General features: G+C 45.0%; 1 protein-coding gene across 2 annotated transcripts; it reads left to right on the forward strand.

Annotated features, from left to right (window-relative positions):
* The first annotated feature begins 831 nt into the window (after positions 1–831).
* On the forward strand, positions 832–17,968 carry sigmar1 (sigma non-opioid intracellular receptor 1). 2 transcript variants are annotated; one of them, XR_008134030.1, is made up of 5 exons: positions 832–1,135; positions 4,279–4,479; positions 12,365–12,457; positions 14,225–15,754; positions 15,834–17,968. XR_008134030.1 is itself a non-coding variant. In XM_035766248.2 (4 exons), the coding sequence occupies exons 1-4, from the start codon at positions 991–993 to the stop codon at positions 14,452–14,454; spliced, it is 669 nt and encodes a 222-aa protein (XP_035622141.2). In that variant the 5' UTR covers positions 832–990; the 3' UTR covers positions 14,455–17,968. The 2 variants fall into 2 exon arrangements, 1 of the variants encoding a protein (XP_035622141.2); XM_035766248.2 differs by having other exon boundaries at positions 14,225–17,968.
* Positions 17,969–18,927: the final 959 nt, after the last annotated feature.

The following is an 18,927-nucleotide window of genomic DNA, read 5'->3' on the forward strand; positions in this document are numbered from 1 at the left end:
AAATTCTGACATTGATAAAGATGTAGTATATTTAATTCAACTGCTAATAATATTAGGTACATTTCATATTCAAAAATGCAAATGGACTAATTCAAAACCTAACTTTTTTCACTTTAAAAATGAATTTAAACAATATGGCACCACTTTAACTAAAATGAAAAACAAAAAGGCAATTAAAAACTTGTATTAATAATGATTATGATTTGTTTGTTTCTGATTCCTGGCAATGTAAATCGTTTGTATGTATGCTGGTTTGCATGTGACTATTCCAATTCAATTCAAAGGGCTTTATTGGCATGGGAAACATGTGTTAACATTGCCAAAGAAAGTGAGGTAGATAATATACAAAAGTGAAATAAACAATAAAAGTTAACAGTAAACATTACACATACAGAAGTTTCAAAACAATAAAGACATTACAAATGTAACACACACACACACACACACACACACACACACACACACACACACACACACACACACACACACACACACACACACACACAGTGTTGTAACAATGTACAAATATTCCTCTTCTGCTCGTTGATAAAAACCGTTCCTGGTTGGGGGGAGTACAGAGGTGAAAGTTAAGGCGCCTCCCCCATTGAGAATGATAGAGGTCTCTAGTGGCCAAAAGCCTGATATATCGTGGGCAGCGCCATTCAGTTTCACGCCATTCAGTTTCATGTCGTCAACTGGGTGGGACTTCCAACTTCATTGGCTGATCCCTCCTGGTGACCCGGTTGAAGTCATGTCCAATAGGGTCATCATGAGGGATCAGCCAATCATTTGGGAGAAAATGGACGACTTCAAACTGGAGATAAAACGCAATGGCGCTGCCCATGCTGTCTCAGACGCGATAATGACACATACACAGACGAGTCATGTATCTATCTATCTCTATGGGTGCCTTCGCATAACTTCCGTCTGTCTTCGCTGTAGCTCTTGTCTGTTTCTCTGGTCGTGGTGTTCTACCACTCAGTCTCAGTCATGTCTTGGACAACTAAAGTGTTAAAGTTAATCGTGCTGGCTGGAGTGTCTGTGTTGATAGTGATGTACCTGCGGCAGTGGATGGCCAACAAACACTATGTCTTCACGAAGGAAGATGTTGCTGTACTGGCCAAGCGATACGCAGGTAAATGGACAGTTGGCTAGTCAGGGGAGCATTCATTACGGAAGAACTACACGGAAGCAAACAGCACACGATCGTTTCTATTGGACAAATTCAGATAGTTCTCTCCGTTTAAGAAACGTTTTACAACATAATCTGCGTAATGAATACGCTCCAGATAATCATTAAATGGATATGTGTGATGGTTAGCTTAACATCACGACAAAGACTAGTGCAATTAAGTGATGATGCCATCTAAACCGGGTTACCAACATATTCAAATACATATTTTCATTCAACTTTAGCTTGATGAATTCATTCATACTATTTCATCCTTCCACAAGATATAGTCCCGACACAATGCTAAGGTTGTTACCAAACCCGGCTGGTCGAAAGTTCAATCGGTTCGGGTGAAAAAGACGACCCAGTCGTTCAGTCTATTGGTTCTGTATCTATGGATCCGAACCAGTCGTTCAGTCTATTGGTTCTGTATCTATGGACGTGTCCCAGTCGTTCAGTCTATTGGTTCTGTATCTATGGACGTGTCCCTGTCGTTCAGTCTATTGGTTCTGTATCTATGGACATGTCCCAGTCGTTCAGTCTATTGGTTCTGTATCTATGGACATGTCCCAGTCATTCAGTCTATTGGTTCTGTATCTATGGACATGTCCCAGTCATTCAGTCTATTGGTTCTGTATCTATGGACATGTCCCAGTCATTCAGTCTATTGGTTCTGTATCTATGGACGTGTCCCAGTCATTCAGTCTATTGGTTCTGTATCTATGGACGTGTCCCAGTCATTCAGTCTATTGGTTCTGTATCTATGGACATGTCCCAGTCATTCAGTCTATTGGTTCTGTATCTATGGACATGTCCCAGTCATTCAGTCTATTGGTTCTGTATCTATGGACGTGTCCCAGTCATTCAGTCTATTGGTTCTGTATCTATGGACGTGTCCCTGTCGTTCAGTCTATTGGTTCTGTATCTATGGACGTGTCCCTGTCGTTCAGTCTATTGGTTCTGTATCTATGGACGTGTCCCTGTCGTTCAGTCTATTGGTTCTGTATCTATGGACGTGTCCCTGTCGTTCAGTCTATTGGTTCTGTATCTATGGACGTGTCCCTGTCGTTCAGTCTATTGGTTCTGTATCTATGGACGTGTCCCTGTCGTTCAGTCTATTGGTTCTGTATCTATGGACGTGTCCCTGTCGTTCAGTCTATTGGTTCTGTATCTATGGACCCGACCCAGTCGTTCAGTCTATTGGTTCTGTATCTATGGACGTGTCCCTGTCGTTCAGTCTATTGGTTCTGTATCTATGGACACGACCCAGTCGTTCAGTCTATTGGTTCTGTATCTATGGACACGACCCAGTCGTTCAGTCTATTGGTTCTGTATCTATGGACATGTCCCAGTCATTCAGTCTATTGGTTCTGTATCTATGGACATGTCCCAGTCGTTCAGTCTATTGGTTCTGTATCTATGGACATGTCCCAGTCGTTCAGTCTATTGGTTCTGTATCTATGGACGTGTCCCTGTCGTTCATTCTATTGGTTCTGTATCTATGGACACGACCCAGTCATTCGTTCTAAATATTCCATTGCCATACTGGCTGGCAACGTTCTTATCGCTAGCTAGCCAACTACGGCTAACTTAGTCACGTCAACAAGCCAGAATAACAGTGAAGTAGCTGCATTTGTTTTCAAGTGACATGTATTTGGAAACATCCATAACAATGAGCCAATGAGGCGCTATTTCGCCTGGGATACAAAATGTGCTCACTCCTCAGGACACTGTTGTTCAGAGGAGCTAGCCAAGGACACTGTTGTTCAGAGGAGCTAGCCAACAACACAGTCAACACAATCACTTTAAACTGAAGCTGGAAAGACTGCAAACTAACTGCATGTTGTTTCGTTTAACCTTTTTTCAATACAAATGCATTCGTATGCATCCACATCCATACAAATAATGCCAGCTGATTCATGATTCCGGCTGCCTCTCTGTCTCGTCCTCCCCAGCCACATTCATTAATGGGAGATCAAATTTGGAGCTGGAGATCAAATTTGAATATTGAAACAAAGGTGCAAATATCGGAGAGACAGACAGGTTTATACACATCTGTGGTTGAAAGCTTAATGTGAGATAATGTCTAGATGCTTTTTATAGTGGAGATCAAGTTTATACATTGCCTGGCTGGGCTGATGAGAGTGGATTGTGCAGTCGGATGGAGCAGAGTAAATAGGCATTTTAATGTCATAGATTTAGCCGGTGGTAACTTGTGGAATAGAGTCTGCCTGTAATGTGGTTTTAACCAATCAGCATTCAGGATTAGACCCAACCCTTGTGTAATTAAACATTAAGGCATGAGGAGGTGTGGTATATGGCCAATATACCACGACTAATGTCTGTTCTTTCCACGATGCAATACAGAGTGCCTGGATAGAGCCCTTAGCCATTTAAATATTATAAACAGGGTGGTTTGAGCCCTGCATGCTGAATGGCTGAAAGCCTGTGGTATATCAGACCATATACCACAGGTATGACAAAACATGTATTTCTACTGTTCTAATTATGTTGGTAACCAGTTTAAAATAGCAATAAGGCACCTCGGGTTTGTGGTATATGGCCAATATACCACAGGTAAGGGCTGTGTCCAGGCACTCCTTGTGCGTAAGAACAGCCCTTAGCCGTGGTATATTGGCCATTTACCACACCCCCTGATGTCTTATTGCCTCAATAACACACAAGTTAACTAGCTAGCTTAGTTGATTGGCTATGCCAGGTCAGCAACTGGCTGTAGGATTAGACCCAAGCATGTAGCTAGCTGTAATTGTATTATGCTGGCCTTCTAGATCTAGTTAGCCACATGACCCTGCTAGCCAAATGGTTTTGACTAGGAGGTGGATTAGCAGTTGAGAGAGGTGAGTGAGAGCTCTTGCAAGCTAACATCAGCATGCTATCTTTTTAAAATGGGAGGGTTCATCGATGATAAGAGTGAGGTCAGGGACATGCTAGACATGAGGTATAGTTTATTGCTGTTGACAAGAAACCTCTACCCATTCCATAGTTGTTGTTTTTTCTTATGTCTGGTAATACTGATTTATCACTGCTCTACATGTGGTTTTGAGGCCAGGACAAAACAACTGTGTTGATGATGTTGTCTCCTCCAGGCCAGGACCACGACCAGGCGTTCTCCAAGGTGGTGGTGGAGCTGCGGAGGAAGTACCCGGGTCACATCCTGCCGGACGAGGACCTGCAGTGGGTGTTTGTCAACGCAGGCGGCTGGATGGGGTCCATGTGTCTGCTCCACGCCTCCCTCACCGAGTACGTCCTGTTGTTCGGCACCGCCGTGGACACCGGAGGACACTCAGGTCAGGATCACTCTGGGTTCACACACGGCCTCTATGGGCCCTGGTCATAAGTAAAACATGTATTGTCATGTTTATGAAACCTTTATTCAACCAGGCAAGTCAGTTAAGAACAAATTCTCATTTTCAATGACAGCCTGGGAACAGTGGGTTAACTGCCTGTTCAGGGGCGGAACGACAGATTTGTACCTTGTCAGCTCGGGGGTTTGATTTTGCAACCTTTCAGTTATTCTTTTGTTATTTTTATGTCACCTTTATTTAACCAGGTAGGCTGGTTGAGAACACCTTTATTTAACCAGGTAGGCTGGTTGAGAACACCTTTATTTAACCAGGTAGGCTGGTTGAGAACACCTTTATTTAACCAGGTAAGCTGGTTGAAAACACCTTTATTTAACCAGGTAAGCTGGTTGAAAACACCTTTATTTAACCAGGTAAGCTGGTTGAAAACACCTTTATTTAACCAGGTAAGCTGGTTGAAAACACCTTTATTTAACCAGGTAAGCTGGTTGAGAACACCTTTATTTAACCAGGTAGGCTAGTTGAGAACACCTTTATTTAACCAGGTAGGCTAGTTGAGAACACCTTTATTTAACCAGGTAGGCTAGTTGAGAACACCTTTATTTAACCAGGTAGGCTAGTTGAGAACACCTTTATTTAACCAGGTAGGCTAGTTGAGAACACCTTTATTTAACCAGGTAGGCTAGTTGAGAACACCTTTATTTAACCAGGTAGGCTAGTTGAGAACACCTTTATTTAACCAGGTAGGCTAGTTGAGAACACCTTTATTTAACCAGGTAGGCTAGTTGAGAACACCTTTATTTAACCAGGTAGGCTAGTTGAGAACACCTTTATTTAACCAGGTAGGCTAGTTGAGAACACCTTTATTTAACCAGGTAGGCTAGTTGAGAACACCTTTATTTAACCAGGTAGGCTAGTTGAGAACACCTTTATTTAACCAGGTAGGCTAGTTGAGAACACCTTTATTTAACCAGGTAGGCTAGTTGAGAACACCTTTATTTAACCAGGTAGGCTAGTTGAGAACACCTTTATTTAACCAGGTAGGCTAGTTGAGAACACCTTTATTTAACCAGGTAGGCTAGTTGAGAACACCTTTATTTAACCAGGTAGGCTAGTTGAGAACACCTTTATTTAACCAGGTAGGCTAGTTGAGAACACCTTTATTTAACCAGGTAGGCTAGTTGAGAACACCTTTATTTAACCAGGTAGGCCAGTTGAGAACACCTTTATTTAACCAGGTAGGCCGGTTGAGAACACCTTTATTTAACCAGGTAGGCCGGTTGAGGACACCTTTATTTAACCAGGTAGGCCGGTTGAGGACACCTTTATTTAACCAGGTAGGCCGGTTGAGGACACCTTTATTTAACCAGGTAAGCTGGTTGAGAACACCTTTATTTAACCAGGTAAGCTAGTTGAGAACACCTTTATTTAACCAGGTAGGCTAGTTGAGAACACCTTTATTTAACCAGGTAGGCTAGTTGAGAACACCTTTATTTAACCAGGTAGGCTAGTTGAGAACACCCTTATTTAACCAGGTAGGCTAGTTGAGAACACCTTTATTTAACCAGGTAGGCTAGTTGAGAACACCTTTATTTAACCAGGTAGGCTAGTTGAGAACACCTTTATTTAACCAGGTAGGCTAGTTGAGAACACCTTTATTTAACCAGGTAGGCTAGTTGAGAACACCTTTATTTAACCAGGTAGGCTAGTTGGGAACAAGTTCTCATTTACAACTGCCACCTGGCCAAGATAAGCAGTGCGACAGAAACAACAGAGTTACACATGGAGTAAACAAACATACATTCAATTATACAATACAATAATAAATAAAATATAAATAATAAAATACCTATCATACTAGTATGGCTAACCCTGTAAAACAACACATTACACTGCACCTATGCAGTGTGTGGGGCAGCAGGTAGCCTAGTGGTTAGAGAGTTGGGCTAGTCTAGACTAATTTCTCTGTATACATCACCAATGTTGCTCTTGCTGCTGGTTATTCTCTGATCCACCTCTACGCAGATGACACCATTCTGTATACATCTGGCCCCTCTTTAGACACTGTGTTAACAAACCTCCAAACAAGCTTCAATGCCATACAACGCTCCTTCTGTGGCATCCAACTGCTCTTAAATGCTAGTAAAACTGAACGCATGCTTTTCAACCGTTTGCTGCCTAAACCTGCCCGCCCGAATAGCATTTAGCATCCGTTTTGTCACCAAAGCCCCTTATACTACCCACCACTGCGACCTGTATGCTCCAGTCGGCTGGCCCTCGCTACATATTCGTCGCCAGACCCACTGGCTCCAGGTCATCTATAAGTCTATGCTAGGTAAAGCACCGCCTTATCTCAGCTCACTGGTCATGATAACAACACCCACCCGTAGCACGCGCTCCAGCAGGTATATCTCACTGGTCATCCCCAAAGCCAACACCTCCTTTGGCCGCCTTTCCTTCCAGTTCTCTGCTGCCAGTGACTGGAACAAATTGCAAAAATCGCTGAAGCTGGAGATTTATATTTCCCTCACTACCTGCTCAGCTATCTGAGCAGCTAACCGATCACTGCAGCTGTACATAGTCCATCTGTAAATAGCCCACCCAATTTACCTACCTCATCCCCATACTGTTTTATTTCCTTTTCTGCTCTTTTGCACACCAGTACCTCTACTTGCACATCATCATCTGATCATCTGTCACTCCAGTGTTAATGTGCTAAATTGTAAATATTAACTACTATGGCCGATTTATTGCCTACCTCATGTCTTTTACACACACTCTATATAGACTTTATTTTATTCTACTGTGTCATTGACTTGTTTATTCCATGTTATTCTATGTGTAACTCTGTGTTGTTGTCTGTTCACACTGCTTTGCTTTATCTTGGCCAGGTTGCAGATGTAAATGAGAACTTGTTCTCAACTAGCCTACCTGGTTAAATAAAGGTGAAATTAACAATAGGTGCAGTGTAATGTGTTTTACAGGTTCAGCCATAGTAGTATGATAGGTCAAATCAAACTTAATTTGTCACATGTGCCGAATACAACTTATAGTGAAATTACTTACAATGACTTACCCTTAACCAATGACCCTTAACCAACAACGCAGTTTAAGAAAGTGTTATGAAGATATTTACCAAATAAACTGCTGCTGGTTACTGGCCCCACTCTCTAACCACTAGTCTACCTGCTGGTTACTGGCCCCACTCTCTAACCACTAGTCTACCTGCTGGTTACTGGCCCAACTCTCTAACCACTAGTCTACCTGCTGGTTACTGGCCCCACTCTCTAACCACTAGTCTACCTGCTGGTTACTGGCCCAACTCTCTAACCACTAGTCTACCTGCTGGTTACTGACCCAACTCTCTAACCACTAGTCTACCTGCTGGTTACTGGCCCAACTCTCTAACCACTAGTCTACCTGCTGGTTACTGGCCCAACTCTCTAACCACTAGTCTACCTGCTGGTTACTGGCCCAACTCTCTAACCACTAGTCTACCTGCTGGTTACTGGCCCAACTCTCTAACCACTAGTCTACCTGCTGGTTACTGGCCCAACTCTCTAACCACTAGTCTACCTGCTGGTTACTGACCCAACTCTCTAACCACTAGGCTACCTGCTGGTTACTGACCCAACTCTCTAACCACTAGTCTACCTGCTGGTTACTGACCCAACGCTCTAACCACTAGTCTACCTGCTGGTTACTGGCCCAACTCTCTAACCACTAGTCTACCTGCTGGTTACTGGCCCAACTCTCTAACCACTAGTCTACCTGCTGGTTACTGACCCAACACTGACCACTAGTCTACCTGCTGGTTACTGGCCCCACTCTCTAACCACTAGTCTACCTGCTGGTTACTGGCCCCACTCTCTAACCACTAGTCTACCTGCTGGTTACTGGCCCAACTCTCTAACCACTAGTCTACCTGCTGGTTACTGGCCCCACTCTCTAACCACTAGTCTACCTGCTGGTTACTGGCCCAACTCTCTAACCACTAGTCTACCTGCTGGTTACTGACCCAACTCTCTAACCACTAGTCTACCTGCTGGTTACTGGCCCAACTCTCTAACCACTAGTCTACCTGCTGGTTACTGGCCCAACTCTCTAACCACTAGTCTACCTGCTGGTTACTGGCCCAACTCTCTAACCACTAGTCTACCTGCTGGTTACTGGCCCAACTCTCTAACCACTAGTCTACCTGCTGGTTACTGGCCCAACTCTCTAACCACTAGTCTACCTGCTGGTTACTGACCCAACTCTCTAACCACTAGGCTACCTGCTGGTTACTGACCCAACTCTCTAACCACTAGTCTACCTGCTGGTTACTGACCCAACGCTCTAACCACTAGTCTACCTGCTGGTTACTGGCCCAACTCTCTAACCACTAGTCTACCTGCTGGTTACTGGCCCAACTCTCTAACCACTAGTCTACCTGCTGGTTACTGACCCAACACTGACCACTAGTCTACCTGCTGGTTACTGGCCCCACTCTCTAACCACTAGTCTACCTGCTGGTTACTGGCCCCACTCTCTAACCACTAGTCTACCTGCTGGTTACTGGCCCAACTCTCTAACCACTAGTCTACCTGCTGGTTACTGGCCCAACTCTCTAACCACTAGTCTACCTGCTGGTTACCTACCCAACTCTCTAACCACTAGTCTACCTGCTGGTTACCTACCCAACTCTCTAACCACTAGTCTACCTGCTGGTTACCGGCCCCACTCTCTAACCACTAGTCTACCTGCTGGTTACCTACCCAACTCTCTAACCACTAGTCTACCTGCTGGTTACTGGCCCCACTCTCTAACCACTAGTCTACCTGCTGGTTACTGGCCCAACTCTCTAACCACTAGTCTACCTGCTGGTTACCTACCCAACTCTCTAACCACTAGTCTACCTGCTGGTTACTGGCCCCACTCTAACCACTAGTCTACCTGCTGGTTACTGACCCAACACTGACCACTAGTCTACCTGCTGGTTACTGGCCCCACTCTCTAACCACTAGTCTACCTGCTGGTTACTGGCCCAACTCTCTAACCACTAGTCTACCTGCTGGTTACTGGCCCAACTCTCTAACAACTAGTCTACCTGCTGGTTACTGGCCCCACTCTCTAACCACTAGTCTACCTGCTGGTTACTGGCCCAACTCTCTAACCACTAGTCTACCTGCTGGTTACTGGCCCAACTCTCTAACCACTAGTCTACCTGCTGGTTACTGGCCCCACTCTCTAACCACTAGTCTACCTGCTGGTTACCTACCCAACTCTCTAACCACTAGTCTACCTGCTGGTTACTGGCCCAACTCTCTAACCACTAGTCTACCTGCTGGTTACTGGCCCCACTCTCTAACCACTAGTCTACCTGCTGGTTACCTACCCAACTCTCTAACCACTAGTCTACCTGCTGGTTACTGGCCCCACTCTCTAACCACTAGTCTACCTGCTGGTTACTGGCCCCACTGGCCCCACTCTCTAACCACTAGTCTACCTGCTGGTTACTGACCCAACTCTCTAACCACTAGTCTACCTGCTGGTTACTGGCCCAACTCTCTAACCACTAGTCTACCTGCTGGTTACTGGCCCAACTCTCTAACCACTAGTCTACCTGCTGGTTACTGGCCCAACTCTCTAACCACTAGTCTACCTGCTGGTTACTGGCCCCACTGGCCCCACTCTCTAACCACTAGTCTACCTGCTGGTTACTGGCCCAACTCTCTAACCACTAGTCTACCTGCTGGTTACTGGCCCAACTCTCTAACCACTAGTCTACCTGCTGGTTACTGGCCCAACTCTAACCACTAGTCTACCTGCTGGTTACTGGCCCCACTCTCTAACCACTAGTCTACCTGCTGGTTACTGGCCCCACTCTCTAACCACTAGTCTACCTGCTGGTTACTGGCCCCACTCTCTAACCACTAGTCTACCTGCTGGTTACTGGCCCAACTCTCTAACCACTAGTCTACCTGCTGGTTACTGGCCCAACACTGACCACTAGTCTACCTGCTGGTTACTGGCCCAACTCTCTAACCACTAGTCTACCTGCTGGTTACTGGCCCAACTCTCTAACCACTAGTCTACCTGCTGGTTACTGGCCCAACACTGACCACTAGTCTACCTGCTGGTTACTGGCCCAACGCTCTAACCACTAGTCTACCTGCTGGTTACTGGCCCAACGCTCTAACCACTAGTCTACCTGCTGGTTACTGGCCTAACTCTCTAACCACTAGTCTACCTGCTGGTTACTGACCCAACTCTCTAACCACTAGTCTACCTGCTGGTTACTGGCCCAACTCTCTAACCACTAGTCTACCTGCTGGTTACTGACCCAACTCTCTAACCACTAGTCTACCTGCTGGTTACTGGCCCAACACTGACCACTAGTCTACCTGCTGGTTACTGGCCCAACACTGACCACTAGTCTACCTGCTGGTTACTGGCCCAACTCTAACCACTAGTCTACCTGCTGGTTACTGACCCAACTCTCTAACCACTAGTCTACCTGCTGGTTACTGGCCCAACACTGACCACTAGTCTACCTGCTGGTTACTGGCCCAACTCTAACCACTAGTCTACCTGCTGGTTACTGACCCAACTCTCTAACCACTAGTCTACCTGCTGGTTACTGGCCCAACACTGACCACTAGTCTACCTGCTGGTTACTGGCCCAACGCTCTAACCACTAGTCTACCTGCTGGTTACTGGCCCAACGCTCTAACCACTAGTCTACCTGCTGGTTACCTACCCAACGCTCTAACCACTAGTCTACCTGCTGGTTACTGACCCAACTCTCTAACCACTAGTCTACCTGCTGGTTACTGGCCCAACACTGACCACTAGTCTACCTGCTGGTTACTGGCCCAACGCTCTAACCACTAGTCTACCTGCTGGTTACTGGCCCAACGCTCTAACCACTAGTCTACCTGCTGGTTACTGGCCCAACGCTCTAACCACTAGTCTACCTGCTGGTTACTGGCCCAACGCTCTAACCACTAGGCTACCTGCTGGTTACTGGCCCAACGCTCTAACCACTAGGCTACCTGCTGGTTACTGGCCCAACTCTGTAACCACTAGTCTACCTGCTGGTTACTGGCCCAACTCTAACCACTAGTCTACCTGCTGGTTACTGGCCCAACTCTGTAACCACTAGGCTACCTGCTGGTTACTGGCCCAACTCTGTAACCACTAGTCTACCTGCTGGTTACTGGCCCAACTCTAACCACTAGTCTACCTGCTGGTTACTAGCCCAACTCTATCCACTAGTCTACCTGCTGGTTACCGGCCCAACGCTCTAACCACTAGTCTACCTGCTGGTTACTGGCCCAACTCTAACCACTAGTCTACCTGCTGGTTACTGGCCCAACTCTAACCACTAGTCTACCTGCTGGTTACTGGCCCAACTCTACCCACTAGTCTACCTGCTGGTTACCGGCCCAACTCTATCCACTAGTCTACCTGCTGGTTACTGGCCCAACTCTCTAACCACTAGTCTACCTGCTGGTTACTGACCCCACTCTCTAACCACTAGTCTACCTGCTGGTTACTGGCCCAACTCTCTAACCACTAGTCTACCTGCTGGTTACTGACCCCACTCTCTAACCACTAGTCTACCTGCTGGTTACTGGCCCAACGCTCTAACCACTAGTCTACCTGCTGGTTACTGGCCCAACTCTACCCACTAGTCTACCTGCTGGTTACTGGCCCAACTCTGTAACCACTAGTCTACCTGCCACCGTATAAGTAGTGCCCTATGAGGGGAATAGGGTGTCATTTGAGTCACATCATCAGTCTTTCCTCATTCTTAGTCTTCTATCCTCCATCGTATCACTCTGTGCCTCCTGATTTGTTTTTAACTTGTTGAAATTCTCTTAAGGTCGTTACTGGGCTGAAATATCAGACACCATCATCTCTGGGACCTTCAGGCAGTGGAAGGAGGGATCAACTAAGAGTGAAATGTACTATCCAGGTAAGACCACAGAGATCCTATTAAATTCTATATTTAAATGTATAAATTTAGACACTACAGCTGTTCTACCCAGGTAAAACACAGGTCAATGAGGTGAGGCGGGTAGCCTCGCGGTTAAGAGCGTATTTATTTATCCGTTATTTTACCAGGTAAGTTGACTGAGAACACGTTCTCATTTACAGCAACGACCCGGGGAATAGTTACAGGGGAGAGGAGGGTGGATGAGCCAGTTAGAAGCAGGGGATGAATAGGTGACCATAATGGTTTGAGGGTCAGATTGGGAATTTAGCCAGGACACCGGGGTTAACACCCCTACTCTTATGATCAGTGCCATGGGATCTTTAATGACCAGTGTCAGGACACCTGTTTAACGTCCCATCCAAAAGACGGCACCCCACACAGAGAGCAATGACCCCTCACTGCCCTGGGGCATTGGGATATTATTTAGACCAGAGAAAGAAAGAGTGCCTCCTACTGGCCCTCCAACACCACTTCCAGCAGCATCTGGTCTCCCATCCAGGGACTGACCAGGACCAACCCTGCTTAGCTTCAGAAGCAAGCCAGGAGTGGTATGCAGGGTGGTATGCTGCTGACCAGGACCAACCCTGCTTAGCTTCAGAAGCAAGCCAGCAGTGGTATGCAGGGTGGTATGCTGCTGGCAATGTATGGTCAGTAACTAAAAGTCTCTGAGCCGACTAGGTGAAAAATCTGTCGATGTTCCCTTGAGCAAGGCACTTAATCCTAATTGCTCTTGTAAGTGGCTCTGGAGACGAGAGTCTGTTAAATGACTCCCTACTGTAGTGTCTCTGGATCAGAGAGTCTGTTAAATGACTCCCTACTGTAGTGTCTCTGGATCAGAGAGTCTGTTAAATGACTCCCTACTGTAGTGTCTCTGGATCAGAGAGTCTGTTAAATGACTCACTACTGTAGTGGATCAGAGAGTCTGCTAAATGACTCACTACTGTAGTGGCTCTGGATCAGAGAGTCTGTTAAATGACTCACTACTGTAGTGGCTCTGGATCAGAGAGTCTGTTAAATGACTCACTACTGTAGTGGCTCTGGATCAGAGAGTCTGTTAAATGACTCCCTACTGTAGTGTCTCTGGATCAGAAAGTCTGTTAAATGACTCCCTACTGTAGTGACTCTGGATCAGAGAGTCTGTTAAATGACTCACTACTGTAGTGACTCTGGATCAGAGAGTCTGTTAAATGACTCACTACTGTAGTGGCTCTGGATCAGAGAGTCTGTTAAATGACTCACTACTGTAGTGGCTCTGGATCAGAGAGTCTGCTAAATGACTCACTACTGTAGTGGCTCTGGATCAGAGAGTCTGCTAAATGACTCACTACTGTAGTGGCTCTGGATCAGAGAGTCTGTTAAATGACTCACTACTGTAGTGTCTCTGGATCAGAGAGTCTGTTAAATGACTCACTACTGTAGTGGCTCTGGATCAGAGAGTCTACTAAATGACTCACTACTGTAGTGGCTCTGGATCAGTCTGCTAAATGACTCACTACTGTAGTGGCTCTGGATCAGAGAGTCTGTTAAATGACTCACTACTGTAGTGGCTCTGGAGACGAGAGTCTGTTAAATGACTCACTACTGTAAGTGGCTCTAAATTACTAAAAAGTCCAAGTAAACTAGCCTACCTACTAGTTGGGTGGAGTGGGCCTACATTAGCATCTTCTGTATCAGGTGTGTGTTGACAGGTGTGTGTTGACAGGTGTGTGTTGACAGGTGTGTGTGTGTGTGTGTGTGTGTTGACAGGTGACACGATAGTCCACACGGTAGGCGAGGCGACGTCGGTCCAGTGGAGTGCTGGGACGTGGATGGTGGAGTACGGCAGAGGATTCATCCCCTCCACACTGGGCTTCGCCCTGGCAGACACTCTGTTCAGCACACAGGACTTCCTCACTATGTTCTACACCATACGGGTCTACGCCAAGGGAATGCTGCTTGAGGCCAATACACTACTCACTGAGGCTGGCGTCTTCTGAGGAACCTGACCTCTAACCCTCTCACCGGCTGCCGTCTTCTGAGGAACCTGACCCCTAACCCTCTCACCGGCTGCCGTCTTCTGAGGAACCTGACCCCTAACCCTCTCACCGGCTGGCGTCTTCTGAGGAACCTGACCCCTAACCCTCTCACCGGCTGGCGTCTTCTGAGGAACCTGACCCCTAACCCTTTCTGCGGCTGGAGTCTTCTGAGGAACCTGACCCCTAACCCTCTCGGAGACTGGAGTCTTCTGAGGAACCTGACCCCTAACCCTCTCGGAGACTGGAGTCTTCTGAGGAACCTGACCCCTAACCCTCTCGGAGACTGGAGTCTTCTGAGGAACCTGACCCCTAACCCTCTCGGAGACTGGAGTCTTCTGAGGAACCTGACCCCTAACCCTCTCGGAGACTGGAGTCTTCTGAGGAACCTGACCCCTAACCCTCTCGGAGACTGGAGTCTTCTGAGGAACCTGACCTCTAAACCCTGAAACGTATTGAGTTAGATATACAGTAGCAATCAAAAGTTTGGAGACTTACTCATTCAAGGATTTTTCTTTATTTTTACTACTTTCTACATTAGAGAACAATAGTGAAGACAAACTATGAAATAACACATATGGAATTATGTAGTAACCAAAAAGTGTTAAACAAATCAAAATATATTTTTTATTTTAGATTCTTCAAAGTAGCCACCCTTTGCCTTGATGACAGCTTTGCACACTCTTGGCATTCTCTTTCTCTCAACCAGCTTCACCTGGAATGCTTTTCCAACAGTCTTGAATGAGTTCCCACATATGCTGAGCATATGGAGGTGTGTTGGGTCATTGTCCTATTGAAAACAAATGATAGTCCCACTAAGGACAAACCAGATGGGATGGCGTATTGCTGCAGAATGCTGTGGTAGTCATGCTGGTTAAAAGTGCATTGAATTCTAAATCAATCAGACAGTGTCACCAGCAAAGCACTCCCACACCTCCTCCTCCATGCTTCACGGTGAGAAGCGCCCCCAAAGACACGGCGGTCTTCTCACATTTGAACTCATTAGACCAAAGGACAGATTTTCACCAGTCTAAGGTCCTTTGATTTGATTTGCTCGTGTTTCTTGGCCCAAACAAGTCTCTTCTTCTTATTGGTGTCCTTTAGTAGTGGTTTCTTTGCAGCAATTTGACCATAGAGGCCTGATTCACCCAGTCTCCTCTGAACAGTTTATGTTGAGATATGTCTGTTACTTGAACTCTGAAGCATTTATTTAGGCAGCAATTTCTGAGGGTGGTACCTAATGAACTTATCCTCTGCAGCAGAGGTAACTCTGGGTCTTCCTTTCCTGTGGTGGTCCTCATGAGAGTCAGTTAACTCTAATGAACTTATCCTCTGCAGCAGAGGTAACTCTGGGTCTTCCTTTCCTGTGGTGGTCCTCATGAGAGTCAGTTAACTCTAATGAACTTATCCTCTGCAGCAGAGGTAACTCTGCGTCTTCCTTTCCTGTGGTGGTCCTCATGAGAGCCAGTTTCATCATAGCGCTGGATGGTTTTTGCGACTGCACTTGAAGAAACCTTCAAAGTTTTTGACATTTTCTGGATTGACTGACCTACCTTTTCTTAAAGTAATGATGGACTGTTGTCTCTCTTTGCTTATTTGAGTTCTTGTCATGATATGGACTTGGTCTTCTACTAAATAGGGATATCTTCTGTATACCACCCCTACCTTGTCACAACACAATTGATTGGCTCAAATGCATTAAGAAGGAAAGAAATTCCACACATTAACTATTAACAAGGCACACCTGTTAATAGAAATGCATTCCAGGTGACTACCTCATGAAGCTGGTTGAGAGAATGTCAAGAGTGTGCAAGAGTGTGTCATCAAGGCAAATGGTGGCTACTTTGAAGAATCTCCAATATTTTGGGGGGTTACTACATGATTCCATATGTGTTATTTCATAGTTGTTGATGTCTTCACTAGTATTCTACACTGTAGAAAATAGTAAAAATAAAGAAAAACCTTTGAACGAAGAGGTGTGTTCAAACTTTTGACTGGTACTGTACGTGGTGATTGCTTTCTATCAACTAATAGCTACAGTTCCTTGCTCTGTTAGCTAGCAGGCTAATAAGGTAGCTAGTAAGTTGTGTGGTCATTTAGCTAGATGGCTACAGTGCAACAAAAGCAATGTCCAACCTTCTCTAAACACATCAATGGCTATACATGTATGGCAAGTACTGTAGCAAATTGTATGTATTTGTCAACATTTGAAGGAATGAGTAGATGGACATAACCTACTGCAATCAATCTGGTCACATTAAAATACTATTTTGGGTAGTGTGTGTGACCTTTACAGCCTTTTAGTTTGTTCTTGGTGAGATTCTTTACAAATACTGCTGGTTGTCATTTCAGGAGATAGAAAGCCCACCCACAACCAGGTGAGGGGAGTTCCTTGCTAATTAGTGAGCTTAATTCATAAATCAAGGGGCAAGCGAAAACCCGCAGACACTCGGCCCTCATTTCAGGAGATAGAAAGCCCACCCACAACCAGTGGAATGAGTTTGACACCTGTGGTGTAGCATTGGGAGGAGGGAGTTTTCATTGCTAAATCCATGGGATATATTATATAAGTGCACACCTTGGGAGGAGGGAGTTTTCATTGCTAAATCCATGGGATATATTATATAAGTGCACACCTTGGGAGGAGGGAGTGTTCATTGCTAAATCCATGGGATATATTATATAAGTGCACACCTTGGGAGGAGGGAGTGTTCATTGCTAAATCCATGGGATATATTATATAAGTGCACACCTTGGGAGGAGGGAGTGTTCATTGCTAAATCCATGGGATATATTATATAAGTGCACACCTTGGGAGGAGGGAAGAGAATCGGGACTGTCCCCTTTTCTCCCGGCCAGCTCGACCATCCCCTCCTGCTCCTTGGCTGAGTGACTCATTGCGAGCTGACAGAACAGGCCTCTGGGCAGCTGAGCAGAAATGAATGAAGACTACACTTCTGGAGGACCTATCATCCTTCCATTCCCTCCTCTCTACCCTCTCTTCCTCTGTATCCGCTACTAAAGCCACTTTCTACCACTAACCCTAGGAAACACTTTTGCACCTCCTCCCTCTTTAATCCTCCACACCTGCCTCCTCCTCCTCTGCAGACGACCTTGTCAACCACTTTGAAAAGAAGGTTGATGACACCCACTCCTTATTCACAAACAAAAGTCTTTGTTTCTGTCCATTTTGAGCCTGTAATCGAACCCACAAATGCTGACGCTCCAGATACTCAACTAGTCTAAAGAAGTTGTATTGCTTCTTTAATGAGAACAACAGTTGTCAGCTGTGCTAACATAATTGCAAAAGGGTTTTCTAATGATCACTTAGCCTTTTAAAATGATAAACTTGGATTAGCTAACACAATGTGCCATTGGAACACAGGAGTGATGGTTGCAGATAATGGTCCTCTGTACGCCTATGTAGATATTCCATAATAAAATCTGACTTTTCCAGCTACAATTGTCATTTACAACATTGACAATGTCTATTCTGAATTTCTGATCAATTTGATGTTATTTTAATGGACAAAAAGTGCTTTTCTTTCAAAAACAAGGACATTTCTATGTGACCCCAAACTTTTAAACAGTAGTGTACGTGTCAACAGCACCCTTTTCCCTCTGTCTGTTGACAGGTCTAGATACAGTTAGAGACAGTATAGTCTGACCGGTCTAGAGACAGTATAGTCTGTTTACAGGTCTAGATACAATATAGTCTGTTTACAGGTCTAGATACAGTTAGAGACAGTATAGTCTGACCGGTCTAGAGACAGTACAGTCTGTTTACAGGTCTAGATACAGTATAGTCTGTTTATAGGTCTACATACAGTATAGTCTGTTTACATGTCTAGATACAGTTAGATACAGTATAGTCTGTTTATAGGTCTAGATACAGTATAGTCTGTTTATAGGTCTAGATACAGTATAGTCTGATTACAGTTAGATACAGTATAGTCTGTTTACAGTTAGATACATTATAGTCTGTTTACATGTCTAGATACAGTTAGATACAGTATAGTCTGTTTACAGTTAGATACAGTATAGTCTGTTTACAGGTCTAGATACAGTATCGTCTGTTTACAGTTAGATACAGTATAGTCTGTTTATAGGTCTAGATACAGTATAGTCTGTTTACAGTTAGATACAGTATAGTCTGTTTATAGGTCTAGATACAGTATAGTCTGATTACAGTTAGATACAGTATAGTCTGTTTACAGTTAGATACAGTATAGTCTGTTTATAGGTCTACATACAGTATAGTCTGTTTACAGTTAGATACAGTATAGTCTGTTTATAGGTCTACATACAGTATAGTCTGATTACAGTTAGATACAGTATAGTCTGATTACAGTTAGATACAGTATAGTCTGTTTACAGGTCAAGATACATTATAGTCTGTTTACAGGTCTACATACAGTATAGTCTGTTTACAGGTCT

This window comes from Oncorhynchus keta, unplaced genomic scaffold (assembly GCF_023373465.1).
Source record: "Oncorhynchus keta strain PuntledgeMale-10-30-2019 unplaced genomic scaffold, Oket_V2 Un_scaffold_6055_pilon_pilon, whole genome shotgun sequence".
NCBI lineage: Eukaryota > Metazoa > Chordata > Actinopteri > Salmoniformes > Salmonidae > Oncorhynchus > Oncorhynchus keta.

What these genes read in the sequence shown, in the direction of transcription:
- sigmar1 (XM_035766248.2), top strand. Translation starts at nt 991, where the DNA reads ATGTCTTGGACAACTAAAGTGTTAAAGTTAATCGTGCTGGCTGGAGTG. An exon ending in ACTGGCCAAGCGATACGCAG is followed by an intron (nt 1,136 to 4,278) that starts GTAAATGGACAG and finishes TGTCTCCTCCAG; the next exon opens with GCCAGGACCACGACCAGGCG. An exon ending in GGACACCGGAGGACACTCAG is followed by an intron (nt 4,480 to 12,364) that starts GTCAGGATCACT and finishes AATTCTCTTAAG; the next exon opens with GTCGTTACTGGGCTGAAATA.